General features: G+C 53.5%; 1 protein-coding gene across 9 annotated transcripts in view; it reads left to right on the top strand.

Annotated features, from left to right (window-relative positions):
• The window catches only part of TCF3 (transcription factor 3), a 134,216-nt gene that overhangs the window by 95,491 nt on the left and 20,984 nt on the right, over positions 1 to 17,741 (top strand). For 8 of the 9 annotated variants that reach the window (XM_075903250.2, XM_075903249.2, XM_075903248.2 and 5 more), the window contains exons 8-14: positions 2,228 to 2,277; positions 10,711 to 10,813; positions 11,311 to 11,450; positions 13,092 to 13,218; positions 14,546 to 14,604; positions 15,229 to 15,307; positions 17,288 to 17,361. In XM_075903250.2, coding sequence (XP_075759365.1) covers positions 2,228 to 2,277; positions 10,711 to 10,813; positions 11,311 to 11,450; positions 13,092 to 13,218; positions 14,546 to 14,604; positions 15,229 to 15,307; positions 17,288 to 17,361 — 632 coding nt within the window. The remainder of the gene's footprint in view (positions 1 to 2,227; positions 2,278 to 10,710; positions 10,814 to 11,310; positions 11,451 to 13,091; positions 13,219 to 14,545; positions 14,605 to 15,228; positions 15,308 to 17,287; positions 17,362 to 17,741) is intronic. The other variant, XM_075903251.2, reaches the window with a different exon arrangement.

Genomic DNA, 17,741 nt, shown 5'->3' with positions numbered 1-17,741 from the left:
GTTCTCGGAGCTCAGCATGCCAATGCCACAGGGTTACATAGATGTGGATCTGGCAAACATTGAAAAAGTCATTGCCCGACTGGGCCATGGAGCATCTTAGAGATGTGGGATTCCCTCCACTCTTCTGGCAAGATTTCCGAGAGAGACTTGTGGTTTGGGTTGCCCATCCTGAGGCAGATTTCCTGTGGAAATCAGGACTCTGTAAGGCAGGGGTGGGGAACCTATGGCCCATGGGCTGGATTCAGCCCACAACTTGCTTCAGTTGAGCCCACTAAGCTCAGGGCTCCCCTTCTCCCCGCAGTGGTGGGGACCCGAGCCTCAGAGGCCAGATGTGACCTGTGGGCTCTGCCTGGCATGGGGAGGAAGCTGTAGGCACTCTCCCTTGTTGCTCCCATTACCTGGGAATTGCTGCCCAGGGGAGTGGCAGGGCTCAGTGCCTGCAGGGAGCACTTTGCTGCAGGGTGCAGAGCTACATGGAGCCACTTGTGAGCTCCACCCAGACCCTGCACCCCCAGTCCACTCCTGCACCCCCTTCTTGCCCAGACCCCACATCCCTGCTTCTCAGTTGGGGGCCACATCTGTGAGGATTTTATTGGTTTTCTGTTTCTCACTTGTGTGGCCCCCAAGTGATTTTTCTGTGGGTCGGTGGCCCTAGACCCAAAAAAGGTTCTGCAGCTCTGCCCTACCGTGTGTCCAGTTGGGCTCTTAATATCATTAGTAACACCTGCTCTTGGCTATCATCCCACGAGAGTCCGTTCCCCCCACCCCCGACCTTTACAGCTGTAGCCTCCGCTCAAGTGGCCCTTATACAAAAGCTGACCCAGGGAGCATTGGCTGCCAGGAGTTGTACAGCAACATCATGAGTATTAGAAGCTACAGTAAGAAACAGAGTCCTGATTGTCAGGTAGTCATCTGCATTGTGCCTTTTGCCTCTAAGGTCTTGTCTAACTCCTTGGGGAGCTGTTCCTGAGTAACTCCACCTGTGGCCTCTTACTCTGGAAGAAGAAAAATGTCTTGGACAAAGTGCTCTTACTCTGGAGTAAATGTATCCACACGTGGAGATACTCGGGAACAGCTCTTCTGCTTTAATGAGGATTAAGATGGGGTGTAACTTTGACTTTCAAGTGTAGACAAGCTCTCATGCTCCAGAGCTGATGTTATCTGGTCAGGTCACACCCTTCTCCCCATCTGAAATTGTTTTATTGCTGCTATTTTAGTCTTTCCACTGCAAATGGAGCCAGATGCAATGTGATCCTTCATGCAGTTTTCTAGTTATTTTTAGAAAGGGGAATGCAGGTAAAGGTATTTGCATGGACAGTCACAGCTTAATTAATTACAGAACACTTTGTCACTGCTTCAGGTTTTCACACCCACTGTTTAAATGGGTTGAGCGTTTCTCTGTTGAGTTTGAATGGGCAGAGTCTCTTGGCTTACACTCAGCACAGCCAATGTGTTGTATTTAGTATCTAAAACTCTCATATCAAACTAGGGGTTAGTCTTAATTCTTAAGGCAAAAACCCATAAACCCTTTGTCTGAGCTGGCTGCATCTAGGGTTTTTCCCCTAGAGTATATTGTTTATTCCCCTGAGTTGCATCTGAGACCCACCTCTTCTGTGTGCCGGGGTGAGTCAGGCCAGTAGCTCTCCATCTTTGGGGGGGCCCAAGAGCCTGGCACCCTGTCACAGTGCACTTTGCTAAGCACATTAAGGAGCAACATGGCTGCGTTCACTTGCGTTCAGGCTGTGAAGTGAGCCAGACCTTGCATTGTTTGATTCCTTTCCCTTCTTCCCCCCCAACCTCCCTTAATGAACTGATTGGCACCCTTTCCAAATCCATAGATTCTGCATGGCCCTTTATCCTGGGATAAGTGAACCTCTGCTATCACAGCAGCAGCTGGAGAGGGGGAATTTAAATGTTTTCGGGTCAATTGATCTCAGGAGAACTCTGTTGTAAAGAGAACACGCAGAAAACAGGAGCAGTCCGACCTGCAGCATTGCCACATGCTATGCCCCCAGTCAGTTTCCTTTCATACAGCATTACCAAGGAGTTGTAATCAACGTGGTGCTCATAATGCTGTCGTCTGTCATTGGTGGCTTTGCCACACGCCACGCTTTGTGACCAGCCTCTAAGCTCCGGTGGGTCTTGTGCCCAGTAGCGTCAGCAGCCAGCCCTTTCAAAAGTGGTATCATAGCCTCTGTTCTTACCTCTTTTATTTTTTCCATCCCAGACGGGCAGCCTAAAAAGGTTCGGAAGGTGCCTCCAGGACTGCCCTCGTCGGTAAGCTGCACTGCAAATATCCCATCCCCTTGCGTTTCATGTCGGATCTAGGCCCCTCCCTCCTTATATCTTCAGTCTGGGTTGAGCCTCCCATCTAACAATGTTGGTGTGGCCTGGTCGCCTCTAGATCTCAGTCTACTCTGTTCCCCACTGCACTGGTGACCATTTGTCCCTACAGATTCAGGCTCCATTGGCACAAGTATCCAAGTGCTTGGCGGAGGGGGTGGGGTGTTTTTGTGGGGCGGAGTGAAATTTACTGGCTGTAGTTCAGTGTGAGAGAAATGGCAGAACGTTGGTAAGACCAAGTTCTGTGCGGAGGCATGGGACCAAACCCCCCGGTAACCTGAGAGAAGTGACGGTAACACTTCGTGTGTAGCACAGCTCTGGGTAGCGCCACCTGGGTTGCAGAGCTGGGAGGAGAAGGCCCGCGTCTGCTGACACCCTAGCTTGTCCTGCGAGCTGCCTGCCCCCCTGCACCACCTGCGTAGTAAAAGGACAGCGTGTCGGTTAGAGCCCTGGATTTCTTGACTCTTGCCTATTTGACGTTATGTCGCGGGTGCCCCTATGAAAGGTGATATTCCACATGCTCGGGTTTCATTCCAAAAGGGAAACCAAACCAGTTGTAACATGGGCAGGCAGCTGGGGCCGGTCCAGGTGTGCAGGAATGCTTGTGGTGTTTTATAAGAAAGCTGAGCAGCCTGTAGGAATATGTTCGCCATACTTCTGTGGCAGTTATGGGGGAATAAACTGAGCCGTGTCTTTATGGCTGGGAGTAATGGAATCTGCAGGAGCGTTAATTGGAGTGGAGGGGTGTCTCTCAGATGGGAGCAGAGCAGCGTTGCGTAGGCCAGACGTGCCCAAGAGCAAAGCTGCTCTCCAGGCGTTGGCTTTCCCTCGCCCGCCTGCGTGTGGCGGGCTTGCAAACGCCAGATGAAAGCAGAGGTGGGGGAGAGCTTCTCTGAGTGCATGCCGTGGGCCTTCGATTCTGCTCAGGGGGCACGGGCCCAAATCCTCCAACGCCACGGGTGGCGCTGTTCCTGCAGCATGAAGCACTGCCTGTACCTCGGCTCACGAGTCCGTATTTCTGAAGCCAAACGTGCTCTGCAGTGCAAGTCTGGCAGGACACACGTTGGTTTGGAATAGGGGTAGGTTTGGGACTTGACCACCACTTGAGGGATGGCCCTGCCTGGCTAGGGGCTGCTGCTTGCTGGCTGTGCCCTGGCGTAGCTGCATTAAGCATCCCTGGTTGCACATTTTACATTGCCCTGTTGAAACAGAATGTGAATTCATGCTGCCCCTTCGGGGCCAGTCGGTGAGCTCCCAGAGCGGTCGTTGGCCGTAGCACACAAGGAAAGCATTGCTCCTTAGCCAAAAAGGCAAATAGGATGCTAGGAATTATTAGGAAAGGAATAGAAAATAAGACCCAGAATATCTTAACTGCCCCTGTATAAAACTATGGTACGCCCACATCTTGAATACTGTGTACGGATGTGGTCTCACCTCAAAAAAGATATTTTGGCCTTGGAAAAAGGTTCAGAAAAGGGCAACTAAAATGATTAGGGTTTGGAATGGGTCCCATATGAAAGCAACTGGGATTTTTCAGTTTAGAAAAGAAGAGACTGAGGGGGGATATGAAAGAGGTCTATAAAATCATGAGTGGTGTGGAGAGGGTGGATAAAGAAAAGTTATTTATTAGTTCCCATAATAGAAGAACTAGAGGACACCAAATGAAATTAATGGGTAGCAGGTTTAAAACTAACAAAAGAAAGTTGTTCTTCACACAGCGTGTAGTCAACCTGTGGAACTCCTTGCCAGAGGAGGCTGTGAAGGCTAGGACTATAACAGAGTTTAAAGAGAAGCTAGATAATTTCATGGAGGTTAGGTCCATAAAAGGCTATTAGCCAGGGGATACAAATGGTGTCCCTGGCCTCTGTTTGTCAGAGGCTGGAGAAGGATGGCAGGAGACAAATCGCTGATCATTGTCTTCGGTCCACCCTCTCTGGGGCACCTGGTGCCTGGCCACTGTCGGCAGACAGGCTACTGGGCTAGATGGACCTTTGGTCTGACCCAGTACAGCCATTCTTATGTTCTTATGCCACATAACTCTGCTGGTTAGTTAGTGGCCTCCGCCTTCAAGGGAGGGACTAGTGAGTGTGGAGGCCAGGGGGTCTCTAGTTCGAAGGGGCCTGAGTTCCGGAGGACGGGTGCTGAACGCTTCCTGATCCCTTTCCCGTGTCTCCAGCATGGCACCCCCAATTCCTAGTCCCTTTGGCAAGCTCGGGCCATTAGTGAAACTCCCGGCCTGTTAGTGAAACTCCCGGCCCACAGCGATTGCAGTCTCTTGGCATGGGGTCAGTCTGCTGGGCCAGAGGGTTCCTGCCTGGTACTAGAGCCAGATCAGATGGCAACCCTCTCTTCTGCCTTGAGCCAATGATCATACGTTCTGTGGCAACCTGCAAGTAGCCTCTGTCGTGGGAGAAGTGGCCCTCCTTCCCAGCCCTGCAAGGGGAGAGTGGGATGGAATGCACTAGGAATAACAGAACCCTTCTGTTCTGCATCCCCGGAGGAAAGACGGGGGCTTATGTAATGCTCAGCAGAGTGCAGCAGCCCCTGAATTGCCATGGCAAGGCAGCAGTGGAACGTAAAAGGCCAGAAGTCGTGTGTGTGCACGTGTGCGCGCATCCCTCTCAGGGCAGGCTGCGAAAGCAAATCCAGCTTCCTTTCTTTACACCCTCAGTCCAGAGCAGGGAAAGAATTCTCTGTATCTGCCATCTTTTCCCTGGCCCTGCCCACCTCCCCTCCCCCCCGCTTCTCCAGGGGAAAGAGAAATGCACCTATTCATAGAGTTAAGTATGTGGCCAGAGAGGCTTTGCCCTCCCAATGAGCAGTTGATCAAAGAAGCTTTCTAGGCTGAGTGTATCGGCAAACATGCAGCCAAAGAGCTTGCTCCATGCTCTCACTGGGCCCTGTGCAAAGTAAATAGGTTAATACCCATCTTATTAAAATAGCGCACTTTAATCTCAATTCCGTAACTGGTTTGGAAATTTGGACTGGCCGGGGGCTGAAATAGCTGAGGGCCGCTGAAGCAGAGGACATGCTGCCAAAGGCTGCAAGAGATGCAAACGGCATGCATCACAGGGAGCTAGAAGAAAGCATGGCAAGGGAGATGATGGGGGCAGGCTGGTCTCTGTTCAGACCCACAGGCCTGCTCTTGGCCCCACAGGTGCGTCTCCTGGCTGTGCTGTGGTGTTAGCTCGTGATCTCCTTGAACCCCCAGGGTGCTGCGGCTCTTGTCCTCTGCAGGGCCAGGCGAGCAAGGTGAATGCCTTGGGTTCACCATCCGCCGGGCCGGGGGTCCTGCTCCCAATGTCCTGCCTTGGGCCCCGCAAACCCTTTGCCCGAGCCTGGTTCTCTGAGCCATTTGGTGTTCACCACCCACTGGCCTGCCTTTCCTTCGGGCCAGAGGAGCCGCGTTCTTTCCTGGTCCGCTCTAAGTAGCGTGGGGGAGAGGGGGAGTGACCGCGGATGGATGGCAATACAAGGAACGGGGCCCAAGGCAGACCGTCTAATTACCCCGCATGCAGCGATGCCCCTTGAACCAGGCCAAGAGCCTGCTGCCGTTGAAGTCACCAGGAACTTTCCTGTTGGCTTCAGCCAGAGCAGGCGCGGAGCCTGACTGAACCGTGCGGAGCGTGATGCTGCCGCCGGCTGCTCAGAAAGCTCCGGTTCTACCAAACGCCATCTGGTAAAAGTACAGCCAAATCCTCTTGTTTGTTGCCGGACACTCCACTCTGCATCCAGCCCCGCCCTTCGCCTCTCCGCCACCACCGTAGCCTTGCTGCTTGGGTGCACCCAACTCCATGGGGCCTAAGTTTGCTACTTGCTTGGCTTTAGAGATGGAGACATTACTAAGGGAGCAGGTGCTCCCGATGGCTCCTTCCTGCCGTTGCACCCAGGCATCAATGGCATCACCACTGCTGCCTTTCCGAAGAAAGAGTAAAATGTCTAATCTGGGTCAGGAAAAGCGTCTGCCCGCGCCCCCGTGAACCAGAACGATTCCAGAGCGGAGACACGTGTTAACGCAGCATTTGCTGCCTCCTGAGAGAGGCGAGCCCTTTGCTCCGGGTCCCAAGTCACATTCTGCTCCATCCTCGTGCCCTTGTTGCGTAGAGGGCTTGGCCTGCACGCTGCATGCAGCGCAAAGCAGTAGCTCTGTCTGGCTTTGTCTGAGCGCAGTGGAAATTGGCTTCAGTGCTCCTAGGTTGTTTGAAGATTCTGTTGCAGTCAGAAGTCCGGTGGCTGGCAGTTATTTCAGCGTGTACATTTACAGTCTGGTCACTGCTCTGTTTAATATTAGTCTGCAAGGGCTGCTTGAAGTCCCTCGCTGGTTTATGCATTTAAACAAGAATAACAGGTTGGGGAGGAGGGGGCGCAAACACCCTGAGAATCCCAGTGCTGGTGAATCGAATGCGGTTTCTTGGCAAGCTGTCTCCTTTTACTCTCCGTGCTAGCAATTTTAAACACAGGAAATGATCTCACCTGTAGGTCCCTGAGGTCTGACAGAGGCAGAGGCTGGGGGGAGGAGAGACCTGGCTATGATTTACTGTTTCCTGTGGGGCTGCTCGCAGAATGTGGAGTCTGTCCGTTCCTCCCAAGCACAGAGGCTTTTGGAGGCTCATGGGCTGCTTTACATATTTGGAAGGCAGACTTCCAGGGCTCCTCTCTGCGCATGGTGACTGTCAGGGATGCGGGCTGGGAGGCGGGGGCAGCTCATGGGTTGGGTGACACGAGCAGCCGATTGCCTGTTCTCTGGACAACAGCAGCCTTAACAGAGGGGCCGTCTCTATTTCCAGCGGCCCTCCCCCGCTTCTCCCATCTCCCTTCGCCTCAAGTACCGTAATCTGACATATCTTTAGAAAAAGCCATTTGAATGCCTCCTTAGTGCCGAAACGAACGATTTCCAGGGCTTTTCTTTCTCTTTCCTAGAAACATCCTCTTAAAATGAGTGGTTTGAATTGTATGTCGCTGGGCTTATAAAAAACACATACTCTGGGTGTGTGTCCATCCATACTCCTCATGCACACACACTGGATCTGCATCGCACACCCGGGGAGTGCTGATATGTAGCGCTGTCTGCATGAGTGAATTGGAGTGGGGTGTGGAGGACCTCGAAGTGTTAATGAGTAATTGGACTGAAATTTGACTCCCTTGAAATAGAGCTGGGGGGGGGGGCGTTCAGAGCTGGGGGATGGGGGTGCATGTGTCAGTATGGGAAGAGGCGGGGGGTGTTCCAGCTGGGTGCAAACTTGGGCACCTTTGGAATCCTGCGCGGGCGTCCTGCCGGCATGAAGATATTTCTTAGGGTTTTTTATTCTTGCTCAGGATTTATTAAATACGTTAAGCCGCCTTTCCCCACCCCCACCCCTTCTTCCTCTTCTCCAGTGCCGCACAGCTGCCTGGAGACTGGCCAGGTGCCAGGGGCTGGCAGATGGTGCAGGGCTATTAGATGTGCTTCACTCGATTCCCTGTCCCAGCTCCCGCTATTTAATCAAATTATAGGAAAAGTCAATTTACTGGATTCTTATTCTTTGTAGCCTGTTCCATTCCCTTCGCTTCCCACCTCCCTGCCGCAAACTCACGCTACCCAGACATGCACACGCAATTTTTTTTCACGCATTCCACTTCAAGGTTTGTCTCTGTGTTGAAACGGGGAGTTTCTTGGATATACACAAAGGCAAAGGGCTTTGAGTATTTGAGGGCGTGGGGGCAGTTGTCAGCATCTGTCAGTTCTCTCCCTTCCCTCTGTGGTGTTTTATGAGTTTAGGATCTAAATTTGTGCCATCGGGTCAGTAAAGACGCCGTCTGAACTTGGCGATCTGTTAAAACAGAAGGTCGCGCTTCTTGCCCAGAGAGAGCTGCACTTCGGTGATCGGTGCTTCTGGATACCCACGCCGAAGCAGCAGTAGAGCCGGGGCAGGGCCCGCTTGGGGAGCGAGAGACTTTTATAACTCCCCCTAATGCCGAGTGGCCAGCTTCAGGGGAGCCCAAAGAGCTGTGGAACGTGTTCCAGCGGTGGGACGGGGGTTGTCCGTCTGCCGTGTGGAGTGGGTGGCGGGGGGTTCTTTTTGTCTGTTTTGAAAGGCACGCTTGTGCGTAGTATTGGAAGACACCAGACTTCAGAGCATGGCTGGGGGGCTTGTTCCCTAATCAGAACACAAGGGGGGGAATATGAGAGAGAGAGAGCACAAGGGATTTTAAAGCCTCTTTGGAAGACACGATTCTAAGATTTAAAAAAGCTGCAGTGTGACCATTGTCCAGAGCGGAGCCTTCATTGCTGCTACAGTCGTGTGGCGAACGCACTGCGCATCAGTTGTTGCTGTTTGTCTCGGCTGGGGGCGTTCTTCTTTAGACCTCCTCTCTGGGCTGGCTAGTCTGAGAAGCAGGAGCTGACGGTGCAAGGGGGTGCATTTACTTTACCAATAGTAATCACAGATGCTTTCCAGAGCACATTTTTGTCGCCTCTCTGTTAAACCCATTTTCTCAGTGTTTGGGGCAGTTTTAAAACCAGAGACTTTCTTCCCCTGGTCCTCACTGATGCTTTGTACTTGCCCCAATAAAAATGTCAGAAGTTGCAGATTTGGGGGGGGAGGGGGAGAAGGAGCGGATAGGCCCTTGCCACATCCCTGCTGGCTTCCATCACAAACAGAAGTGCTTTTCCAGTCACCTGATGACCTGAGAATGCCCGGCAAAGTTACTGCAACCCCCGGTCCCTGCTTTCGTGTGTATTTTAAAAGAAAATAGTTTCACAATGAATCAATAGTGATGAAAATAGGCCCTGGGAAGGGCTTTTGCATCAGTTTAAATGGCATTTCGGTTGATTTGCATATCCAGTGTGTGTGTGTTTAAAAAAAACAAACTCATTTGAACGCTGCATGCAGAGTTTTCAGCAGGCTTTCTAGCATCCCCTTGGTCAAAAACCCCTTCTTTGGAACTAGGCCTTCTCTCCTCCGAGCGCTATGGAGCACACTACGCTCACAGAGCGCAGAAACAGGCCTCAGCGCACGCCCCTCGTTTTGAGGGACGCCACTTGCCTTAGTCGCGCAGCCTAAACGGGACGGGGGTTTGTTCTGCCTCTTTTATTGGAAACCCTTCGCTCCCAGACGTAAAAGTTTGAGGAGCTGCACAAGGAATCCCACAGCGTTTCCAATCCTTGCAGGCATCCTTGTACTGGTGTGTGTTCGCCTTCCTTGTGGGTCTTGGTCACGCAAAGGGCTGTCCAGGAAGTGGGCTCCTATTCCCAACAGCCTGGCCCATGTGGAGATGATGCTGGTTTTCAGGAGGCAGTGCGGTCGGTGCGCTAGTCCGACCAGCAGAACATCTCACTGCTAAAACAAGCCAGTGCTGAGCTGTGGGTTTTCCTTCTGCCCCAACCCAGCCCTGTGCCTGGGCTGAGCAGCTGGCCGGTAGCGGGGGGGGAGAGGGTGTTAATGGAGAGCATTTGAATGGCATTTGAAGGGGACAACTGACAGGGCTGCCATGGGGTGAAGAGGCCCGTTGATGAACACCTTGTCTGCCTTAGTGTCCCAGTCTGTAAAATGGGGATAATGAATCCTTGCCTCCTTGATATGAAGGTTTTTGCAGCTGTGTGCATGAAAAGTAGTACAGAAGAGTTTCATGTTGTTATGGGCATAGGCTATAGCAAAGGAAAGGCAAATACCGGAGCGAATGTGCCCAGAATACTGGTCTCCCCATATCCCATTTCCCTCTGGGTCAGACTGGGGGGCTGGGCTTTAATATCCAGAAATAATCTTTGCGGTTACCCAGAAAAACCCATAATGGCCAAAAAGGGAACTCCAGAGGAAAGCTGGAACTTCTCGTGCTGGCCTTGTTCTGTTGCACCCGGGGCTGGAGAGATCAAAAACGTAGGGCACGTTTCTGCTTTCACTCCTCCCCTCCCCCCCCCCCCCCCCCCCCCCCCCCCCCCGCGAGTGTTGGCAGCTGCGTGCCAGTTGGATTTATTCGGTGAAAGATGGATTGTCCGGGTGGGAAGAGCGGGTTAGGGGATCTCCCACCCACATGTGGCACGTGATGAGGGATGCGGGATGCTGAGTGTGGTGGCGGTGGGAGAGGCACCGGGGGAAGGGGACAGAGTTAAGGCTGGTGCCTGTCTTAGGCGGGAGGGTTTCCTGGATAACTCAGTGTGTCAGCGTGTCCCTCTTCAGCTTTACCTTTGGCTGAACTTCTTTCCTTTTTACTCTGCGCTCTGGGAGCTGGCTGCATTATCGGCTGCAGTAAATAGGTTAAAGGCTGGCTGGCTGGCTGGCTGGCTGGGGAAGGCAGCCTGCTAGGGCCAGGTGAGAATTTCCAAGGCCCTGAAGTGATTCGAATGGGCAGGCCCGTCTCCCTTCCTCATCCCCTTCTGGCCCTTTGCAGGTGTATCCATCCAACTCAGGTGATGACTACAGCAGGGATCCAGCTGGGTACGCCTCCTCCAAACCTCCCAGCACTGTGTATCCTGGAGCCTTCTACATGCCAGGTCAGTAGCTGGTGCTCGTGACCCCGGTGTCCTGCAGCTGCCCCCTCTCCTGTGACCTCCAAAGCAGTGGTGGAGGGGATTTCCTACCAAGTGTGATGCACGGAGACAGATGTGGGGGGTGTGCATCAAGTTCACTTGGAAACACATGAGCCTAATGGTGCTGTCATCACCGGCGGTATTTTGGACCCCAGGCTTATGGCTGGTGGCAGCTTCCTGACCCAGCCTTGTCTTGCAGCACCCTTGGGCCACGGGGTGGTCCCGCAGCCTGGGAGCTTTGCAGGGCAGAGGCCCTTTCTCTTCTGTGTTTGTACGACATGCACAGCAACCTGCCTGGCCCATGGATGCGGTTCCTAAATGCTGCTGCTCTACAAATACTAAAGTGCACACCACCTACGTCTGCCCGGGGTGTGCCACCTTGCGGGACGCCTGCCCTGCTGACGTGTCTTGTGCACTGCGGTTTGAGATCCCCAGTGCTGACATAGTTGCTTGCCTTACAGATGGACTTCATAACTCACCAGATCTGTGGAGTTCGTCTGGCACCATGAGCCAGTCAAGCTATGGAGCCATGCTGGGCGGGTCCTCTGCCCCTCTCCCGCAGTCCGGTGGCTTCAGTAGTTTACATCAGCACGAGCGGATGGTAACGCATCTCTGGTGATGCTTTGGTGTTGGGGGAAGTGTGAATATTCAGGTGGCACCTTGTAGCTGTTGGGGGTGCCAGACTCCAGGTCTATGCTCAGCTCTGCCACTGGTTCCCTGTGACCTTGGTCATGTCACTTCCCTGCTCCGAGTCTCTGTTTTCCTGGCTGTTTAATAGGAATAATATTTCCCTCCTGCCCCAGAGCAGTATGGCAAGACTTCTGTAGTCTGGCCAAGGGTTTTTTGGTGCCCTGTTGCTGTGTAATCCTCTTTCAGCCGTCGTTGGCAAGGACCGGCCTTGCTTGGGGTTGAGTGAGATCCCTCGGGTCTGTCCCTTTGTGGGCATGCCGATGGCTCGTTCTGAGGCAGCACTCTGCAAAGTAGCAAGACGCTGTAATGCGACCATTCTGAAAATACTTGTCGTCCGTCTTGCAGCTATTTCTGAAAGGCCCATCACCACATCATCCAGGCCCTGCGGAGCAATAGTTGATTTAGTTTGTTAGCAACTGGGAAGTGTTGTCCTTGCACTCTCGCTGGGGGCACGTGGGCATAGAAATAGGAAGTTGTCCCCCCATCCCCGCCAGCTAAGCCAGAGCCTCTCGGGTTTATCCTGCGGTAGGTTTGTCCAAATGGAGCCTGCCCCGCGCTAGCCCAGTGATCAGAGTCGGTCTGCAGACGTGGGGGAGACGTGAGCCTGTTCCGTGCAGGAGGAGGCAGACTGCTCTGCACAGAGATCAAACTTCCCATCTGGCTTAAAATCTGTGACTCTCTAAAGTTCAGTGTCTACATGGCCTCGTTGCCAGACTCTGCCACTCACACTCATCAGGGATTTATCTTCTCAAACCCCCGGGTGACTTCCCCAAGGCCCCAGATTTCTTGACCCCCACCCCTGCTGCCTTTACTACCAGCCCGTCCTGGGGGCTGCAGGAGCGGCTGTAGAAATGGGAGCTCGCACCCCCCTGTGGTGGCTGCCGCTTTCTGCCAGAGTAGGGGGTACAACCCTTCCCGCTGGGGGTGTGTCTGTGTGGCTATGAGCAGGCTGCCTATTCTGAAATGAATCCAGCGGCTTCTTGGTCTTGGTAAGCACCAAACAGGGAGATGGTGCTGGAGAGAAGTAGGTCGTCCCCCCGCGCCCTCCTCCCAGTTAGGGGTTCTTTTCTTCCAGCTCCAGGGCAGTCTTGGCTATAAAGGGTTTCCTGGACATGGGCGCTAATAACGGCTTAGGGGAAAATAAAATGTCTTGATCATCTCCCTTTTCCTGTCCCTCTCCGCCACCAGCCTCCCATTCCCCCAGTTGCGTAGTGAGGGGAGGGAGAGCTCAGGAAAACTTGTCCACATTTTTGCTGATGGGGGGAGGGGGAGTGTGTTTCCTCCTTCCACACATGCACATTTTGAAAAATGTTAACTCAGCTAACTCAAGCTGCAGCTGGGGACTTTCCCCACCATCAGCATTAGCTGCAGCGAGGTGGCGACGTTCCTGCCTCCAGCCGCGGAGGCAGTACGGTCGGGTCAGAGGTTGGGTCCGTCAGAGGGCACAGGTGATGCACCCTCACTAGCCTCTGTTACGCCCCGGGTTTGGGTGCTCCCTAAATCCTCATGAGCTGTGGGCTGCCTCATGACTCTTCCCCTTTCTCTTTTCTAGAACTACCAGATGCATTCAGGAGAAGTGAACGGTGGACTTCCCTCTGTATCTGGCTTTTCCTCTGCCTCCACCCCATATGGCGTGCCCAGTCATACGCCACCGATCAGCGGCACGGATAGTATGATGGGTACGTATGCAGCTTGGCAAGTCTGGGCAGAGGCTACTGAAATGTTCCACCCTCCTGCTGCTCGTAGGTTACTCCAGGAAAGGTGAACATTGTAAATGTGTCCTGCACAGGGAGGTGTGAGGTTGAAGCCATGTGTGGGATGCGCTGTCAGCCTGGCACCAGGTCCTATCCCTCGCCTGTCGCATGTAGGCCTGGGCTTACTCTACAGGGCAGGAGATGCAGTGGGGGTTACTGCTGCTGGATAATCAGGCATGATCTGGCAGAGAAGAAGGGGTGGGGGCTGTGTGATTTTTGCCTTGTGTGATCCCTTCTCCCCACCCCCACCCCTCCGGCCTCTGTGCCCAATGTATTTTGTTGCTTCCCATCCATGTGTTTTCACGTCCAGCTCATGGGTCTGTGCAGAGACGCGAGCCCTGAGTGAGCGGCAGAAAGGAGTTAAACCTGAGGCGGGTGGGGAAGGTGCAGGAGGAGATGCTGTTCAGCCCAATCAGGATTGGAAATGTTTGTGCTGCGTTCAAATGCCGCTCTAAACCCCCGAGTGCTTTAATCTCTAACCCTGCTGAACCTGTTACAAAACCTGCAACTGAAATAACTGCCTGGCCGCTGGGAAATGAGAATCCTGACCTTGATGGTGTTTTTGCAGAGAGATCCTCGTTTGGGGAGAGGGAGGAGCTGGGCCTAGGACTGCTGGGCTAGACCGTGCTCTGCTCAAGCGGGGTTTGCTGTGTGGAAGACGTTGAATGGCCAAGTGCCTTAGGCCTGGCATCGCGGGCAAACATCCCTGCAGCTGCAGTGCATACTGCCCGTTCCCTGCTGTTCCACACCAGGCTCTCAGGGCAATGGCATCTGAGGGAGATGTGGCAATAAAGGTGCCTTTTTAAAACCCTAAGGGCACGACTATAAAGCAGAGCTAAAGCCGAAATAAGCTACGGAACTTGAGTGACGTCAGTTGTGTAGCGGAAGTTGAAATGGCTTATTTCGGCTTGTGGCGCTGTCCACGCAGCAGGAAGTCCGAGGTAGAGCGCCCTTCCTCCGACTGCCCTTCCTCCTCCTACGAGGAGGGTTACAGGAGTCGGAGGAAGAAGTCCTCCAGCTCGCCAGTATTTCGACATTAAGCTGCTGTGCAGATATGGCCTAGAGAGAGAAGCGTTAGCCTTCCCTCTCTCAAGCAAGACTGTGGGGGCAGGCACGGAACTTAACCAGGGTTGGCTTTTCTGTGTAAGTGCCCCTGGGTTTTTGCAAAGGCGATCTTTTCTGATTTGAGCATTGCTGGCGCGTGCCCCTGCACAAACCACAGGAGTAAGGGCTGTGTTCTCTCTCCTTGCAGGCAACAGAGGAACCACAGCTGGGAGCTCAGGAGATGCGCTTGGGAAAGCATTAGCTTCAGTAAGAGTTTTTCTCTGGATTCTTCCTCTCAATATCCCTCCGAGTCAGTGAACATTGGAGAGGGATCATTGACTTGCCTGTTGGGTTAACGTGGGGAGCCCTGGCTTGGTGGAAGGGCCGTGTCCAGCCAGCTGGTTGCTTTTAGAGCTGAGGCCTTGCCTAGAGCTACGTGCCACAGATCCACCCCACTCTGTCCACCAGCCCTCCGTGTCTCACCCCGTGCAGAAGCCAGTTCGTGCAGTGCCTACCTCCGCTATCGCGCCCTAGTGTCTCTGCTCCCAGAGGTCAAACACGAAGGAACCCTCCTCGCATCTAAGAGCCCGGCGCCGGCAAAGGGAGGCGTTTGCTAGGGGGAAGGCGCAATGGGGGGGCAGTGAGGGAGGAAGGCAGCAATAGCGTAGGTACCAGTGTGCACTCTGGCCAGGGGCAACATGTGGGTTGGGAATGTTTGCATAGTCGCAGGGCTGGGGGAACTGATAAGCGTAAAGAGATGTGGAAGTCAGTGGGGTAGTGCTAAAGGCACCTGGGGCTGCGGGTAGCGCAGGGTTGCAGCTCTACCGGGCTGGGGCGCCAGGTTTCAAACCTGTATTTTGCTAACTGTGCTTTGTTTCTCTCTCGCTTCAGATTTATTCCCCAGATCACTCTAGCAATAACTTCTCTTCAAACCCCTCCACCCCCGTGGGCTCCCCTCAGGGGCTTGCAGGTATGTGTGCGATGCCTCTGAGCTATGGAGAGATTAGAAATCGGATCAAACCAGTTTTATTTTAAAAAGGGGGGAAACACCTGAACTTATTTTAACTAAAAAAAAAAAAAAAAAACACACTCCTATGAATTTAGTTGGGTGTGAGAGACCTCTTGTTTCTCTAGTCTCTGTCCAGGGTTTTCTAAAAGGGCTAATGATTTGGGATATCTGGAACGAGCCTTATGCTGAGTGTCTCTCTCCTCCCTCCGCCCCTCCTCTGCCCTCTCCCCAAGGCTGAAATCTTGCCCCTTTAAGGGCTGTCTGCAGGGGCACCCGAAATCTGTAGTCACTGCTGAAAATCTAAAGAAGTGACCTGGCAGGAAATACTCTAGCCCAGCCTGTGAGTCCTACCCATGTGCTCGTGATGCTGCATCACGCTGAAGTGAAGCGTCGGTGTTGCCTGGGGGAAAAGATTCCCAAACCTGAGCCGTTCTTTTAAGGGGACAGATGTGAGGAACTGGCCCAGATCGGGGTGTCTTTAGAGGAGGTAAAACAAAAGGAAAAACTAGGCAGCACTTTAAAGACTAGCAAGATGGTTTAATAGGTGATGAGCTTTTGTGGGCCAGACCCACTTCCTGGCCCACGACAGCTCATCACCTGTTAAACCATCTTGTTAGTCTTTAAAAGTGCTACATCGGTTTTCCTTTTGTTTTAGCAAGATCAGACTAACACGGCTGCCTCTCTATTACTATTAGAGCAGGTGTTGGAACAAATCGATCACACAACTCCCAGTCAGCCTGTGGAACTCGTCGCAAGGGGATGTTGTGAAGGCCTAGGACAACAGGGTCCAAAAAGATGGGAGGGATTGCTTGCTTGATTGCTCTGTTCACTCCCTCTGGGGCACCTGGCATTGGCCACTGTCAGCAGACAGGCCACAGGGCTAGATGGACCTTTGGTCTGACCCAGCGTGGCCGTTCTGATGTTCCTCTTTCCTCTGCTGAAAACCCCTTTGCAAGTGTCCCTTGTCGACGTGCCTTTGACTTTTCCCTCTTTTTTGTGAACTAAGCATGTGCCCATGGGAGGGGCTTAGTGGCTGTTCAAACTGGTTTCAAAGGGTGTTTTATATTGTGGTTTACCAAAAAAAAAAAAAAAAAAAGCTCATCATGGCAGCCTGCTCCAGCTGCCTTCTGGAGAGGACTGAAGCTCCCACGTCCTGCAACGGGGAGCCCAGCCTGGGGCATTCCCTGTTCTGTTGCCGGAAATACCTCCAGGCACAAAGGTGCAATGGGCATTCTCTGTGCTGCTGGCTCTTGGACGGGGGAAGGCAGCACGGGACTGCGCTCCTTTTCCTGTGGCATGGCAGACACAGCTGGTCTGGCATCAGACCTCTCTGGGGGCATCGAATTGTTAGATCCCTCCACCCAACAGTTCTTGAGAACACTGGGGGTCACGCAGGGTGCTGGGGGGGTTGGATTTTGTAACTCCAGAAGCATGCACTGGCACAGCTGCCTGCGCACGGGTGCCGTTCTTACAGCATTAACGTTGAGTATGAAAACACTGAAGCTCAAAGGATCATCACTGGAGGCTGATGGTTTCCTTACCAAAGCAAAAAACCCTGGCTTTCTGAGAGGGGGGATTGCACTAGGGCTAAAGCACTGAGATGAAGCCGTTTCAGGACACCTCGTGGCTTTTAAAGTTACAGACTAACGCAGCGACTCCGGAGACGACCGAACACAGAGCCGGTCGGGGAGGGGGAGTTTTCTGTCTTTCCCAGATTTGATGCTTTACTGGCCATTCATAAATGGCTTTGGGATGAGGCGTGTGAGGTTATCTCCGCACAGCCATGAGCTTCCAGTGGAGCTGAGGCTGGCCTTGTCCCCCTGGTGTTCCCGCTTCGGAACCGCAGACACATGGCCACTCTCAGAGCTCGGGGCTGCGGGTGGTGTTCTAGCCCCATCTAGCGTTGCATTTGAAACAGATCCTGTGTGTGGTTTGTTCCAGGCACTTCCCAGTGGCCCCGAGCGAGCGGGCAGGGCGCCTTGTCCCCGAGCTACGAAGGGACTCTCCACACGTTAGTGAGTATCCCGTCGAGCCGGGTCGGGTTCCCTCCCTGCTCCCTTTCCGTGGGGAGCAGCAACAGTTAATTTAAAACACTCGCTTCCTGCTGGCTGGAAATGTGGCGGGAGAGTGCCCGAGGGAGCCCGCCCCTGTGGCACCCGTTGCTCTTCTGAGCCGCATTGCACCACCGGGTCACCCGTCAGAGCTAGGCGGAGGGTGCACAGTGCGTGTGCCGCCAGCGTTAAACCTGAGCCCCAGGCTTGGCCGAGCCCCACTGCCCAGCCTTGCGTCCTGTTTGGGGCAGGTGCAAGGAAACCCATTGTGAGCTTTTACATAATCGCCTAGCTGGGGTGGGAAGCCAGACCTCTCGTGGCGGTGGCGCCTCCTGCTGGTGAGT

This window comes from Pelodiscus sinensis, chromosome 32 (genome assembly GCF_052426305.1).
Source record: "Pelodiscus sinensis isolate ZL-2025 chromosome 32, ASM5242630v1, whole genome shotgun sequence".
Lineage (NCBI taxonomy): Eukaryota > Metazoa > Chordata > Testudines > Trionychidae > Pelodiscus > Pelodiscus sinensis.
The sequence above is the reverse complement of the archived record's forward strand: the minus strand, read 5'-3'. Positions and strand labels throughout refer to the sequence as shown.